The 16,913-nt window shown below is 43.2% G+C and overlaps 1 protein-coding gene across 4 annotated transcripts in view; it reads right to left on the reverse strand.

Moving 5' to 3' along the window:
* Positions 1 to 16,913, reverse strand: part of ITGA2 (integrin subunit alpha 2) — a 133,264-nt gene that overhangs the window by 91,531 nt on the left and 24,820 nt on the right. For 2 of the 4 annotated variants that reach the window (XM_006139528.4, XM_075932479.1), the window contains exon 1: positions 14,867 to 15,198. The exons of 1 other annotated variant lie outside the window; for it this stretch is intronic. In XM_006139528.4, coding sequence (XP_006139590.2) covers positions 14,867 to 15,080 — 214 coding nt within the window. In that variant the 5' untranslated portion in view covers positions 15,081 to 15,198. Of the gene's footprint in view, positions 1 to 14,866; positions 15,199 to 16,548; positions 16,619 to 16,913 lie in introns of those variants that run through there. One more of the 4 variants, XM_075932478.1, reaches the window with a different exon arrangement.

The raw sequence follows: 16,913 nt of genomic DNA on the forward strand, positions 1-16,913 counted from the left end.
GCGATACGTCTAATTTGCATCCCTTTTACGAAAAAGGGATGCAGTCTAGATGTAGCCAAGGGTATATATGCATAGTGGTTTGGTAGAGGTGAGGCAGAGGTGGACAATTATTTTTATGGGGGGTTTAAGGGGGAGAACGTACCCTGCACTGAAGGTGGGGGGCCCTAAGACTCTGTGGGTGGAGGAAGTCTCGCCCCTTTACCCAGACTGGGCATGCTCCAAGTGCTGGAGCAGTATAAGAGGCAGCAGAGCAGCTCAGTCTGGGTGGACCAGTGAAGGAGAAGGACCTCTTGTTGGAGCTCCTGAACTGCTGCAGCCAGCCAGCCAGCCACCCCCTGGGGGTGAGAACCAGAGGCCTGGGAGACAGCCATAACTCGACCCCTATGGGATTCCAGGGAGAAGCAGCTACTAGAGAGCCAGAAGACCCAACTATCATGTGGGACATTGATTCAACCAATATGGTGGGAAGTGACTCAGGGAGGGTGCAGGAGCGGCCTCTCCTACCACGATGTTCTTGGTGCATTTCAGCCAGATACCCCACCAAGGGAGTGGCAGACTGTACTGCTGCTCACAGGGCTCTGGTTTGGGACCCGGTGGAGCAGGGAGGGCCCGGGTCCCCCTACCAGGGGGTGGGCAGAAAGGACATCAGCCCGCAACCATACTGACTGTGGCTACTAACCTGTACTGCCCTGGACTGTGGGCTGTTATTTACTGACTTAGGCTGCTGGGCCATATTGCCCCGAATTGAAGGCTATTCATGTACTCGGGTTAGTGAGCCATACCGCCCTAGACTGAGGGATATATAGATATACTCTGGCCATTGGGCCATGCTGCCTGGTGAACAGGGCCACTTATAGACTCGGGGTTACCCAGAGACCGGCGAAGTTTTGCAGATTATAGAGATAGCCAGTTCTCTTTTGGCCAACGAGGCTGCATGCTCATCACGGAATGAGGTCACACTAGTGATGGGGAGTTCCTGTGCCACCACAGGGAGCCACTTCAATAATTTGGAAAGTGGTCAAGGGCCGTACTCTTCCATATCAATGGAGGAGGTGCGGGGTCTCAGGTGGCGGTTGAGTGCAGAAGGGAGCATGCAGTAAGGTATTAGGATGCAGGAAAGGGTGTGGAGTCTGGAAGGGAGTTTGGGTGCAGGAGGCAGTTGTGACTTTGGTTAGGGAACTAGAGTGCAGAGTTTTGGGTTGTGACCTGGGGCAAGGGACTAAGGTGCAGAAGAGGGGGCAGAGGGTTTGGGTTGTGACCTGGGGTAAAGGATTGGGGTGCAGGATCTGGGAAGGGATATGGGAGCAGAAGGAGGGCAGAGGATTTGGGTTATGTGGCGGAGGCAAAGGGTTGGGGTGCCAGATGCAGGCTTTTGACTCCCAGCCAGCAGCCTTCTCAAGAAGACTGGTTGCACTGGCCATGCGGTTTTTGAACTATGGGCCTGATGGGAGGAGGGAAGGTGCTTGGCAAGTTGAGAACAAGTGAGAACAAGCAACACCCATTGCCCAGAAAATGATCAATGGGATTGTGTTGTGGGTGGGAGCAGCACGTGAAGGTTCACAGCTGTTCAAATAAAACCTGGCAGCAGCTTTTCTTACCATCATGCGGGGGCAGGAGGATAGGCAGTCTGCTTGAGGCTCCGGGCTGCATCTGTGGGCCAGATCTGGCAGGTTGGCAGGCCACATCTAGCCCCCAGAAGGTATTTTGCCCATGCCTGGTCTATTGACAACTATTATTGCCCTTCATTTGACAATACACCTGGTTGGGCACACCTTCGATCCTTATCTGATCTCGTCATCTTTGGGGGCTCAGAGTCTGCTGTGGTGGCTATTTGTGTAGGCCAGCATAACACTGAGGAGCATACGCATGTAGCCAAATGGCTATCATCACTGAAGGAGCAGCAGAATGTCCGGATGCCACAATGGTGATGCCAGACTACTACACATGCCATGGTAGCAGCAGCATCTTCAGAAGCTAGGCATCTACCTTTATACCTGGGGGGTAAGAATGTTTACAGAAAATGAAGTGGTGTTAGTGTTTGATCCATTTGTTTCTTTACTGCTTGTAATTTTAAACTTCCGGTGATGTACTACTTTCGTCAATGTCTCTAGAAGTGCCTTCCAAATTTTGACAAAATCAGCAATGAAGTAGCATTTTCTCTAAAGTTGTTTACAGCTACGGATAATAGATTTCAGTATACTGAGCATATCCTCTACATTCCTCTTTAATCCAATGTTAGATACTTTGGATATAATCCTTTCTTCAATTTAATTGTGGTTTTCACAAAATGTTATAATAGGTCAATTCTAAATTGTTCAAAACAATCAACCACAGAACATTTTGAGGAAGAATTAGTTTGGACTTTACTACAAACCCATCCGTGGTGGTGTTTTTACTTGATTATTGAAATCTTTTGCTTGCTACTGACACTTTGTCTGAAATATGTTTAGCTGCAGCACTGCAGCTAAAAGTACTAACAGATGACTCTGAAGTTGTTTCAGATAGTTTAAATCTTTACACTGAAACAATGAAACAAATAAGTTTGAATAGTTCTCCTCGCTATTATTTAGCTAATGATTTACATATTTTTTCTAGCAAGGATGCAGATTTAATTAAGTTACCAAAAAAGCTAAGAAGCTTCAGGGGGTAGCGGAGTTAGTCTGTACAGGATAAACTTAAAAAACAGCAAATGGTCTGGTAGCACTTTATAGACTAACAAAACATGTAGACTGGCCATTTGAAGAAGTGGGCTGTGCCCACGAAAGCTCATGATACCATCTGCATGTTTTGTTAGTCTATAAAATGCAAAAAAAAGCTGACTGGTCTTAGAGTGCACTGAATTTTGGAGTAAGCCTCATTGAACTCACTCACTCTTCTGGTTTTTGAGAAAACAAGTATAGGATGGGGTTCCCTTGGGAAAACTGAGTTACATTGAAGTAAAATAGGGAATAGACTTACAGTATCCCTATTATGATGATAATTGGCCACTGGACCCACTTTTGGAAGGGTGACTGACGAACAGGGACCTGGTCAGCAGCAGGACACACCAGTATTGTTGGAGGTGGGGGTGAAGACAGGAAATATGGGACAATTTGCCCATTTTTAAGGAAAAAGTATTTGGACACCTGCAGGATGGATTAAATATGGGACTGTCCCTTTAAAATGGGAAAGCTGGTCACCTGAAAACATAAGAACAGCCATAGTGGGTCAGACAAAATGTACATCTAGCCTAGTGTGAGGTGCCCCAAAGAGAATGAACAGAACAGGTAACCAAATGTTGCATTCCCTGTTGCTCATTCTCAGCTTCTGATAAAAAGGGTGGTGACACCATCCTAGCCCATCCGGGCTAATAGCCATTGATGGATTTATCCTTCATGATTATATTTTGTTCTTTTTTGAACCCTGGTATAGTCTTGGCTTTCATAAAATATCTTCTGGCAAGGAGTTCCACAGGTTGACTGCACATAATGTGAAAAAATACTTCCTCTTGTTTGTTTTAAACTTGCTGTCTTAAAGTTTCATTTGGTGACCCCTAGTTCTTATGTTATAAGGAGTAAATAGAACTTCCTGATGGAATTTCTCTACCCCAGTCATAATTTTATAGATCTCAATCATATCCTTCTTTAGTTGTGTCTTTTCCAAGCTGAAAAAATGTCCATCATACGGAAGCTGCTCCACACTCCTCATCCTTTTGGTTGCCCTCTTCCAATGCATCTTTTTTGAGCTGGGATAACCACATCTGCAATATGCATGCAATATTCAAGATGTGGGCATATCATTGATTTATATAAAGGAAATATGATGTTTTCTGTCTTCTTATCTGTCCCTTAATGATTCCCAACATTTTGGTTTGCTTTTTTTGATGGTTGCTGCACACTGAATGGATGTTTTCAGAGAATAATAAACAACTCCTTCAAGACCCCATTCTTGAGTAATAACAGCTAATTTAGTTCCCATAATTTTTCATGTATAATTGGGATTATGTTTTCTAATGTGCATTACTTTGCTTTTTTATCAACATGGAGTTTAATCTGTTATAATGCTGCCCATTCACCAAGTATTAAGAAATCCTTTTGTAGCTCTTTGCAGTCTGCCTGCGACTTAAGCATCTGCAAATAGTTCTGTATCATCTGCAAATTTGCCACCTCATCCCTTTTTTCCTGATAACTTATGAATATGTTGAAAAGGACTAATCCTAGAACAGATGCCTGAGGACACCATTATTTATCTCTATTCTGAAAACTGGCCACTTATACTAACTTTTGTTTCCTATCTTTTAAGCAATTACCAATCCCTGAGAGTACCTTCCCTCTTATTCGATGGCAGCTTACTTTAAGAGCATTTGCCAAAGACTATGAAAATGTAAGTACATTATATCCACTGAATCCTCTGCCCCATGCTTGCTGACGCTCTCAAAGAATTCCAGTCGATTGGTGAGGCAGAATTTCCTTTTACAAAAATCATGCTGACTCTTCCCTAATAATTTATGTTCATCTTTATGTCTGCCAATATTGTTTTGCACTATAGTTTCAAGCAATTTGCCCAGTATTTAAGTCAGGTTTATTGGCCTTTAATTGCCAGGATCATGTCTGGAGCCCTTTTTAAAAAATTGGCATAATATTTGTTATCTTCCAGTCATCTGGCGCACAAGCTGATTTAAATGATTGGTTACAGACTACAGTTAATAGATCTGTAAATTCACAGTTGAGTTCTTTCAGATCTCTTAGGTAAATAACATCTGATTTTGATGACATTTCTTTAATTTTTCAATTTGTTCCAGAACTTCCTCTAATAGCCCCTCAATCTGAGGCAGTTCCTCAGATTTGTCACTTGAAAAAAATGGCTCAGATTTTGGAATCTCTCTTTCATACTCAGCCATGAAGACCAATGCAAAGAATTCATTTAGTGTTTGGTCCTGCTGGATGTTTAGCAGGCTTCCTGCTTCTGATGTACTTAGTTTTAAAGTCTTTGGCTAGCTGTTCTTCAGAACTCTTTTCATCTTTAGAAGTGCAAACTCCATTGCAGGCATTTTTACAATCAACTTCTGACAAACAGTTTCACAATGATTATCAGTAAATAAGCTTTAGTGTTCAACTGCAATATGGTGAACTGCTATCTGGCAGACTGTCACTTCTCCCAGTGACAGATACCAGTGTGAACACACACAGATATAATCTACGCTATCATGTGCCGAAAGTGTCCGTCTGCTATGTACATTGGACAAACATCTCAGACACTTCGCCAAAGGATTAATGCCCACAAAACAGATATCAGACAAGATCACAAAGAGAAAACAGTTTCTTGCCACTTTAACCAGAAAGGACACTCTCTAAATGACTTAGCCACCTGCATTCTGCTACAAAGACCTTTTACATCTGCACTTGAAAGGGAATCCTCTGAACTGTCATTCATGTTAAAATTCGACACTTACCAACAAGGACTTAACAAGTCTTTGAACTTTCTCACCCATTACCAAGACAGTTTCCCCAATTATCACCTGTAATACCATTAACTCACAAACATCCCACTCTCCCTACCTTTAATATCAGCAATTCACAGACACTTACCTTCCTTCCTCCCCCTTCCCAGCCCCCCGCATCCCCCTTCTGTTCTGCAATGTGATTTGTCCTTTTCATATTTGTTCATTTTTTTAAATTGTATCCTTTGGTATATATGGTTGTGACTACTTTCTTCCACTATTTGATCTGAGGAAGTGGGTCTGGCCCACGAAAGCTCATCATCTAATAAACCATCTTGTTAGTCTTTAAAGTGCTACATTGTCCTGCATTTAGAATCAATAGAGTACCTCTCTGACTAGCAAGAGAAGAAAATTACACTGTCTTTAGCAATGCTGATGTTTTTGCTCTCCATTTGTTGTTAATTCTTTCATAACAGCAGAGCTGGTAGGGCAGAACTTTGTTTAGATAATAGATCAAAGACTACAATATTTCATTTTGATTGTTTTTTGCTGATCTGAATTTCATCTGTTCAAATTTCAGGCATATCAAAAATATCTACAATGTACTCTTTTTGTGGGTATATGTAGACAAACTACCTTATAGTCAAGCAATTTTATTTTAAATTTGTGGAGGGTTACCTGATTCTTAGTGTGCCAAATTTAAATCATATCTGAATATATTATCCAAAATTCTGCTCAGTTTTACATAATACCTCTTATCCATACTTGGGAACATTGCATTAATGGCAATTTAATAATAACGCTCTAGAGAGCCATTTTATGCCACTCCCTTGTTGACTAAACTAAAACATTACTCACAGTACCTTAAAGCCATTATAGATAAGAACGTGAATAGATGTGCAACAGCTTTAAAATAAAATCACCCAACACCAGCTTACTGAAATGGTATGAATATTGTTCAACTTCCTTTGTTAATACTTACTGTTTTTCTTGTTGCATAATTGAAACTGCAGGCACCTTAATACATGCAAAGAAACATTTCCCAGTTTCTCTGGAACTTATATATATATATTTACTCTTATATACTTTCAATATACTTTTATATATATTTTGTTAGACTCCAAGGTGCCACAAGACTACTTGTTTTTAAAGTTACAGACTAATGTGGCTACACCTCTGAGACCTTTATTCATATATTTATTACAGTGTTATTTTGTAACTCCTTAGAAAAATACTACACAGTGAATGATAGCATATTACACTTAAGCCTGCTCCAACAGAACTTTACTAAGTGAACTATTTTTATCATCTTCATTTATAATACCTCACTATCAAAGATGGTTTGGCTACTTCAGGATACAGCAATTTATTATAATACTGATTCAGCCCTGTACTCAAGCATTTACCTAATTTTACTCATGCAAGTAGTCTCACTCAAGTCAACAGGTCTACCTGGGAGCTTAAATTTGGGCATCTATGTTAGTATTAAGACTTTTAGTCAGATTCCAATATTAAAATCTGGTACTTGTCCCAACATACTTCCTGACTCAGAGGCAAACATACGTCACACACAGGCTTCTTGTTTGGATTGCCAGTATGTATCCATGAGCATTTCCTCAGTCTTGCTTGGGTTGAGTTTTGTCTATCCTCTCTCACTCAAAACACCGATTAACCAGACAGTCCATATTAGGCTAAGCAAAATAAAGTCATGGGGACAGATACTCCACTGGTGAAAATTGTCCTGTATCCATTTCCAGAGTTGTCACCAGTATCATGAACTAACATAAATATCTATATTACATCCCTTGCTGGTGTCACATGCATAGTGTATAGTAGAAAGGTTCAGCAGAACCCTGTCATTTCCTTGTTCCCAAACATGAAATCCTTTAGGGGAAAAAAGAGCAAGTGCCTGTAACCATCCTTTGAGTCCCAACTTCCAGGACTAGCTGTGCAGCCCGTTCCATACCATCAGGAAATGCAGCCTCCATGGGCATTGGCTGTTCTCAAGGACCATTCTTTATTGCCTATTGTCAGTAGGCAAACATCAGTCACATAACCACCTACTCCTCCTCCCGCCCTGCAAACCTCTCCATAGTTATTTAATATGGGACATTTCTTTCTTACGGAGTAAAGGGTCCTGAACTTGAAAAGAGGAATAAAAGGACAGAATGAGCCAGAGAAATGGCAGAACACCACTATGGTTGATTTGAATGGGACAAAAGAGCATATAGAATATCTATCTATCAAAGCCATGCAGATGTCATTGTGTTGTACCCTGAGTGTTCCATTATAGACATAAAAAAGTTCATTTAAATTTTATATTATTTCTTTGCCTAAATAGTTTCCCTTTTAAATTGTGTTACTTCTTACCCAGAATTTGCCTCCCTATTGAAAGAGTATAGCTATTCAGGGGAAATCTAAAACAAATCCAGTTTTCTGTTGCTGACAATGTTAATTCCTCTATCAGGAATAACACTTGCTCCCTATGATAATACTTAAATAATTGTATAACTTATCAACAGAACTTCTGGCTTGATTTTGCAGAGAGTCTGAGCATACACAGCTTCCACTGGCTTTTCTAGGTGTTATGAAAATTCCTAAACCTCAAATTAAGGGCAGGTGGAATATTACACTTTAAAGTAATGTGCAGATGTACAATACTGTAAATATAGACTGCCATTTATCAGTGTTGCACGATGTTCACATTAATTTCACTGCATTCCTTTTCTCCAGCATCATGAATGTTTTACACAAAGAGGCATGTTCAAACAATTATTTAATAGAGTCAAGTGCCACTCCTTACTTTCAAGGCTTGTAAACAAAAATCCTTCTCTGTTATGTTTTTGTAGAAATGAAAACTTGAAGATTGAGAAGTTTCTCTAGTGTCCTTGACTCATTTGAATGGAAACCCCACAGCTAGTTTTAGTTACACTAAAACAAGTTTATTTTGCTTTTTATTTCTCTCACTTTATGAGGCCTGAAATCCTATAAAACAAGTAGGAAACACGAGGCTAGTGATTACTTTGTAAAGAAACAAACTACTGGTGAAAGTGTCCTAAAACAACCAGACAGCATGTGTTGGTATGCAGCTACATGAACCATTCTGATCAGAATCCAGCTTGTGTCCTGTCTGCATTTTGAGATGGTAACCATGGAAATAGGAATGGGTCTGCCCAAAGCCTAACAATGGAAACCTTTAAATGAAAGTGACAACACTGGATTGTGAATCTCCAAAGCTTCTATTACTGCTAATAGCTTGGTTTACTCTTTTAAAAATATATAGACCCCCATCTATTTTCAGTATTCCAAAAGTTCAGTATTTTAGGCCCATTTAATTGTTTGGACATTCATATCAAATGCATTAGTAGGTTTGCTTCTCAGCTCTCTCAAAATACCTATTCAGCTGTAGTCTATGTGCAAAATATTTTTTTTCCATTTAAAAACTACTGTCAATGAAAAATATAATGGACATTAGACAGTGGTCAAGAAACAGTTAAGATATCAGGAAGATCTGATTATTTAGTGTTATGATTTCTCAGTACTTAAATCTTTAAAAAACAAATTCGTGTTTGAAAATGTACCATAACGGTGCATACTCTTTAAACAATGGTATGTTGCAACAGAAGTCGATGCATCCCATATTTATTGTCCAAATTATGTAGAAATAAATGTTCATAATTTGTTTAGAATATGAATAATTTGTTGTGTGCTCTCAGTCTTTTACTTTTTCACACATTATTAATTCACTTTGCAAAATACAGGTCTTCTATAAGTCATTGTGAAAGAAGACTCACTGAAATGAATAATATTGTAAAAAATAAAATCTCATAAGAAATTATTTGTAATAATGCTTTTACTAACAGACAAACCTTTTAAGAATCAGAGACAGGTAAAATAAGTGGTAACTTTGGTTTCAGATCAGACTCCATCTGCAATAATCCAACCTCATAATTTGGAATGTGAAGCATTTGCAAACACAGTTCTACCTTTAGCTTATTCTAGTTTATATTACACTAAAACAAACAAAGACCCAACAAAAAACCCCAAACAAATTAAAAAAAACCCTCTGATTTTTCAGAGTATTTAGTATTATATAGCACTTTACACATTCATTCAAAGCACAGTTCTCATTAAGGTCAGCTGCCACTGTGATTGCTTAACTCTTCTGCCAATAAGCCTAGGGATGTAAAATCTTGTTTACTCAGTTAACTGGTTAAACTTAACATTTAAATTGATTAACTGCTTAAACAAGGTGAGTGGGGTTGCTCCAGCACATCCTGGCAGAAGCAGCCCCTCCACCTATGACATGGCAAGCCTAGTTGCCCCACCACAGGCACAGAGTGCCTACCACCCATAGCAAGGTAGGCTGGTCTGGCCAGGCCAGGTTTGCTGCAGGCAGGGGCTGGAGCATCCCTCGCCCACAGTGTGGTGCAGGGGACTGGACTCCTGCTGCAGGCAGGGACTGCTCCAGCTCAGTCGCCAGTTAACAGTAACCAGTAAAGTTGATGCTTACTGATAAAATGGTTGATCATTCACATCCCTAAATCAGACTGCAGAGTGTCAGGTTAGATACCCATTAAATGAGGAACACACAATCAGTAACCAACTATGAAAAGCTTTGTTTAATTGACACTCTGTTTTAGAGCTAAGGACAGTCTAATGCTTCAGTGCAGCTTTCAGCTACTTTAACCAAGAGGACCGCCTTTCTTTTCCTGCAAGTCCCTGCCTCATACACTACATGCCTTCCAAACATTACTCCAGGAAGCTGTACAGGTGCTATTCTCTGAATATGTTCCTCTGAATGGTGTCCAGTGTTCCCTCTAAGCAGGGTGGCAGCACGGCTTCACAGCTGATTCATCAGCCCCACCCAGTCAGAGGCTCTGGGCTCCATGTGCAGAGCTGACAGACTAGGTGGAGCTAATGAATCACCTGTGAAGCTATTCTGCCCCCTAGCTTATAGGGAACACTGGTGGTGTCTGCTGACTCCATAAAGGTCTTTGCAGAGCAGTGGGTAACCTGCTCAATGCCCGTTCCAGTCCCCTGATTTTCACCCTATGACATTCACTCCCATTCTTGGTTGTTGTTTTTTTTCATTTGTTGTCCTCAGTATCCACTTGAAGCTCAGATTCACTGGCTTCTCCTCTTCAGATAACAGGAAGGGCCTTTTAGCTATAGTGGGTTTAGGTCAGTGGTCACCAACCAGTAGATCCCAATCTACTAGTAGATCTTGGAGCCTCTGGCAGGTGATCCTGACTGGTTTGGCCAGGAGGCTATCAAGTGCCAGCACTTCAGCTGCTCCTTCCCCCCAGTGCTGCTCCTCTCCTGCCCTTTGCCTTGGAGCTGCTGCTCCCCCTGGGGACTCTCTTACTTTCTGTGCAGGGCAAGGCAGGGGAGGGATGCTGATGTCAGGGTGTCCCCTCCCTCTCTGTATCCTTTCTCCACAGAGCAGAGAGGGGGCTTTAGAGAGTGGGCCAGGGCCAGGGCCAGGAATAAGTCTGCCTTAGGCCCCTGCACCACCACCCAGGAGCAACCTGAGGTAAGTAGTGCCCAGCTGGAGCCCACATCCCGAACTTCTACCCCAGTCATGAACCCGCTCCTGCACCTGCACCCCGTCATCCAAACGCCAACCCAGAGCCTGCACCTAGAACCCCCTCCAACTGCCTGCCCCAAGAGTAGCTCAGAGCCCCTCTCACACTCCAGATACCTTAATCCAAGACTAGAGCCTGCACCCCAACCCTCTGCCCCAGTCTGGTGAAAGTGAGGGAGGATGGGCAAGAGAGGGAGGATGGAGTGAGCAGGGGCGGAGCCTTGGAGAAGGGGCAGTAAGGAGGCAGGGTGAGAGTATTTATATTTGAGGTAGATCTTAGACTGCACTTAAATTAAAAAAGTGATCTCGTACTTAAAAACCCCTGGCTTAGGTCTACAATATCCCACCAACCACAAAAGATAACATCTTCTAACCCTTGTGACAAATGAAGCAGGAAACCTAATCACAACAGCTTCTTTCAAATCTGAGGAATTGTCCCAGACTGAGGTGTAAACGTAACAGTAACAAGTTATTGGGACCAGATGGCGTTCACCCAAGAGTTCTGAAAGAACTCAAATGTGAAGTTGCGGAACTATTAACTGTGGTTTGTAACCTATCCTTTAAATCAGCTTCCATACCTAATGATTAGAAGATAGCTAACATGTCGCCAATATTTTAAAAGGACTCTAGAGGGGATCCTGGTAATTACAGACCAGTAAGTCTAACATCAGTACCGAGCAAATAAGTCAAAACTATAGTAAAGAATAAAATTGTCAGATACATAGATGAATGTAATTTGTTGGGGGGAAAGTTCACATGGTTTCTATAAAGGGAAATCATGTCTTACTAATCTGCTAGAATTCTCTGAGGGGGAATCAACAAACATGGGCAAGGGGGATCCAGTGGATATAATATTCTTAGATTTCCAGAAAGTCTTTGACCAGGTCCCTCACCAAAGGCTATTAAGTAAAATAAGTTGTCATGGTATAAGAGGGAAGGTCCTTTCATGGATTGATAACTGAGGCCACTCCCTGCCAAAGTTCAGTTTCTGCTTCAAAGCACTGGGGACTCTATAGCTTTTCAAAGAAAGGTCTCCAGGTTTTTTTTAAAACATGCTCCAAAGAACATTTTTTTACATTTCTCATTCTCAGAAATAGCTAAAATATATTTTGGCTGAAATTTTCCAAAAACTTCAGCCTGAGGCACACATCTGCATGAAAAATTTCAGACCAAACAGTCTGACAAAGTTTTAAGCAACCAAAACCAGAGTCTTATCACAGAAAAGTGTCTGGCAGTATTGCCAGCTCGGACTATAGTAAAATATTCATTTTTGATAAGCTACAAACAATCCACTATTGTAAACCAAATATAGGTGTTCTGGTAAAATATAAGGAAGGCAGCAGGTAGCAGTGGTGACCCATCCATAGAGGCAAACTAGGAGGCCACCTAGGGTGCCAAAATTAAAAGGTGTTCAGGGGTTTGGAGGCGGGGGTGCCGATCGTGCATTGATTGCACGTTTCGCCTACGGTGCCAGTTGCCAGCAGCTTGTCTAGGGCTGCTCCTGGCCAGGTAGGCATACAATAATATATCTAAAAGAATTGCTTTACATAAGTATTACTTATGCTGAAGCATCCATGATATGCTAGCCACCTTCCAAACATAAAAGGCCCAATTTAAAACCAAAGATAAGTACAACTTTTACATTCTTGTTACCCTAACTTGCAAAACACAAATCCCTCCCCCCAAGTAAAACAACAACAAAAAAGCAAGCAAGAACCTCTATGTTCTACAAGAGATTGCACAATCATTGGGAGCATTTTCCAGCCTAGTATGATCCATTGCAGACATCTGACTAAATGCAACAGGCACTGAAACAATTCTGCCATTCTTCCTTTCAAATAAGTGAGCCCACCCTCGTGCAGCTTGTCTACTTCTCCCCATTAACTCCCAAACACACAGCTTTTTTATAACCTGCTCCACAGTCTGTTAGACACAATTCCACAAGCATTTATACACAGGGTTAATTTTAGGACTGTCCATAAAATTATTGATTTCAGTGGGACTATTCAATTAATCAAATTACTGTTTGCAGAAATAGGAGCATAATCTGTAACTGCTAATTCTTCTATCATCTGTATAGTTTGAAAGCTAGTTTCTTTCACTAACATACATTGGTCTATTCAAAGATATTACCTCATCCACCTTATCTGTAATGAGGGCAGGGGACTGGACTGGATGACCTCTCGAGGTCCCTTCCAGTCCTAGTATTCTATGATCTGTTAACTTTACCAATATAAACTGAGAAACACTTGCTTAAAGGCTGTGGAGCTAGTCTGGATTTACATCAATCTGACAGAGAAGAATAAGGGTCGTTGGCCTTAAATCACTTAAACCAAGAGAGACTGCTGACTAAATCAGTGGCAGTTTTGCTACTGAATTTAGTAGGAGCAGGAAGAGGCCCCAAGAAAGTAACTGGTCAGCAGTTACCTGAGCTTTTAGTCCTCAGCATAAATCTCAAGTTAACATTACATCAGATTTGAACCATAAGAAATAATTCTTTGTTTAGGCAACATGAATAATTTAATATACACACAGATGTATCCCATTACATACAGCTGTTCTTGTCAAGGGCAACCTACTTGCAGAATTAGTTCCTATGCACCCTGTTAAACACCATTCTTCAGAATGTCCCAAGTCCCAAATCTTTTACACTGTAAAATAGTGGACGTATTTATCCCCCTGGTATGCAGTCATTGTAACCAGGAGAATAAAGGATGGATTAGACAAAAATGCAGACTGAGCATTTCACACTCTGATGCTTTAGGAGGTTTTCTTATTATAATATTACAGAGTTGCGTGTATACTGTAAATCTCACCACAGGTTAACATTTTTGTTTCTGATTGCATCCCCTCCAGCCACACATTCCACCACTTTCCCCATAGTTACTGAAAGAACAAGTTGGAACACCTCACAGGTAAAACATACAGTATAATATAGAAACCCACAGTATTTGGAAGGAATTTAATGAGAAGTGAATGCCATGGCTTATAGTTCCCAGGAAAATACAAATAATGGTTAGTCAGTCAGTCAACAACACCAGGAGGATGTTCCAGTTTCCCTGTTCTATGGATAAAACACTGGGCAAGGTTAGAGGGGAGCAAGGTTAAAGGGGTGTAAACAATTTAAGAACAGAATTCACATGGCTTAAAATGTAAATTGATGCAGGAAATTAACATCCTGACCTGATGCAGTGTAAATTAAATTGGATGCTAATCAGGTTGTCCAAGATAGCTTGGAAATTATACCTGTGTGACACCTGCCTAGAGCAAGAATCGCCTGGATATGTTACCAGTAGTGTCAGTCCCCTAGGTCAGTATATAAAGAAGAGGCTGAAGGAATGGACAGTTCCTCCTTCAATATTTACAGTTCTAGCCTTGATTAGGAGTCGCTTTGTGTTGCCCGCTCTCTACTTCCAGGCGCCACTACATTTTATCCTCAGAGGGCAGCTAAACGAAAGAGATTAAGAGGAGCTCAGAGTACACAGGAGCCTGGTCTGGGGGGCGGGGGTACGTGGCAGTGGGAAGAGCTCACAACTTCAGTGGTGGGCTAAAGCTGCAGGGTCAGTATTTCAGCATCTTTCCCGGTTCCACTCAGCCAGGGGCCAGGTTGGTGCGGCAGGTGGAAGCTGGGCTGAAATCCCTTCCCACCCCGGCGCTTTGCACGTTCGGGTGCGGGCTGAGCAGGGTCCGGCGGCCCAGCACCTGCCTACAGGGCCACTTGGAGGTGGTCGCCAGGCGCCTCAAGCCGCGGTGCCCAGCTCCATTCGCAGCAGCAGCCAGGCAAGACTCTATGGGGCTAACCGAGTCCAGCGGGATCCGGATGCCGCGCCCGCCCCACGCAGACCCCTCGGGAAACCCACCTTGGCTGAGGAGGAGCAGGGAGAGCCACATGCCGCCGCGCTCCGTGATTCCTGCACAGCGAGCTCGCCCCGGGCCGCGGCGCTGTGGGAAGGGCCAAGTTCTCCGATCCAGGGGCTGCCCGGCTCCTAGCGCTGCAAGGTGCGCTCGGCCGCACTGTGACCGAAGCAGCAGAGCCGCGAGCGAGTTTGAGCTGCCAGCGGACCTGGGTCGCATTGCTCTGCCGCCGCGCCGCCCTCGCAGGCTCTCCCCTGCCTCCAGCGCCGCGAACCTGCAGCGTCAGAAGTGCCCGGCCCCACAGGCAACCACACGCCCCTTCCGTCATCTGGAAGCGGGTCCCCTCCCCCTCACAGGACAGCCCGCCCTTTGCCAACCTGTCCCCCACTGTGGCCCCTCAGCTGCACACTAACCTGCCCCCCAAACACACATTGACCTGCCCCTCCAAACACTCCCGACTCCCGTGACTTGCCCGATCACACCCTAATCTGTCCCCCCAAACACACCACACTACTCTGCCTCCCAGCCCCAAACTAACCTGCCCTATACACTCCACCCACTATCCTACTCCTCCAAACACCTCACCAACCTGTCCCCTCTAATACACCTCAGCCCAATAGCCTGTTCCCAACCCACACTAATATGCCCCTCTAAACATACCCAACCTCTCCGGCAAATACACTTCACTCTGACAACCTTTCCCCTGAACACACACCAACTTGTCCCTCCAAACACATCTTATCCCAAAATCTGTCCTCGAGCCACACACTAATTTGCCCTTCCAAACATACTGCACCCCACCAGTGTCCCCTTTAATTTTTCCATCCATTTGTGGAATAAATTTGGTTAGGCGCACTGGGGCACCACCAACAGAAACACAGGTTGACTCTGAGCACTGTTCTAATCAGCTGGGCGGCGTTTCAAAACATCATAGGCAGTCCCCCCAGTGCTCAGTTTATAGGTAACACAGCACCCCACTAATCTGCCCCAATCCACCCAAACACCCCAGCAACCTATCTCTCTAAACAAATCCCCTCCTATTAACATACACCACACCCACTAACCTGCACCCCCAACACATCCCACCCTCTAACATGCCTCCCAAACACACCCTACCAGTCTACACCCCACACCACTAACTTACAGCTCACAACCTGCCCTTTCAAACACACCAACAACCTGTCCCTCAAAACAGTAACCCCCCAGAAAACCTGTCCTCCAGCCACACTCTAATCTGTCCCCCAAAAATCCCACCAATGTCCCCAAATACATTCCACCATGCTAATCTGCCCTCCAAAGCATACACTAACCTGTCCCTCTGAGCACCTCCCAAACCACTAACCTGTCTCTCCAAACACACTAACCTGCCCCCAAACACACCTCACCCCCTTAATCTGCATCTGCAAACTAACAATCCAATGCACACAATCTTTGCCTTTCACCACACTCTGCATTTCAGAAACCTTACCTAAGATCTATTTGCCTCCACCAACACAGGCAGTCCCTTCCCCAAACTGATACTATATTATAGCCGTGCCTACATAAACATAGGAGTTTTGCTGCATGCTCTGAATGTAGTAGGAGTTTGGCTCAGACTCCCAACATCTCTGTTGGACAGGAGTGGGGAAACTCAGGCCTGGAGGCCAGATCCAGCCCACCCAGCTAATTAGCAGAGGTGCATACTTACAGCTGGCAGCTAAAGTGTGTGTTCAGCTGCTCCTCCCCCCATCTTGCTCTATCCTGCAGCCTAACTGCTTCCAGGATTCTCTTGCTAGCTGTGCAGGAGAAGGGGAGGGAGGCGAGGGTGGAGAGCAGAAGGAAGTGCTGAAGTCAGGGTATTCCCCTGCCCCTGTACCCCATCTCTGTAGAGCAGCGATTGTAGATGCCCATACACAGTCAGCAGAGCTGTTCCAATCTCAGGTTTAATTAAAGATCTATATTTTGTAATCTAAATGACTGCTACTGAATTTCCATTCTGGCAGACCAGAGTACCACAGAATTCAGGAATCTTGCCAAAGAATTGAGTTCAGTTGTTACAGAGTACACAGGACA

Source organism: Pelodiscus sinensis, chromosome 6 (genome assembly GCF_049634645.1).
Source record: "Pelodiscus sinensis isolate JC-2024 chromosome 6, ASM4963464v1, whole genome shotgun sequence".
In the NCBI taxonomy this organism is placed as follows: Eukaryota; Metazoa; Chordata; order Testudines; family Trionychidae; genus Pelodiscus; species Pelodiscus sinensis.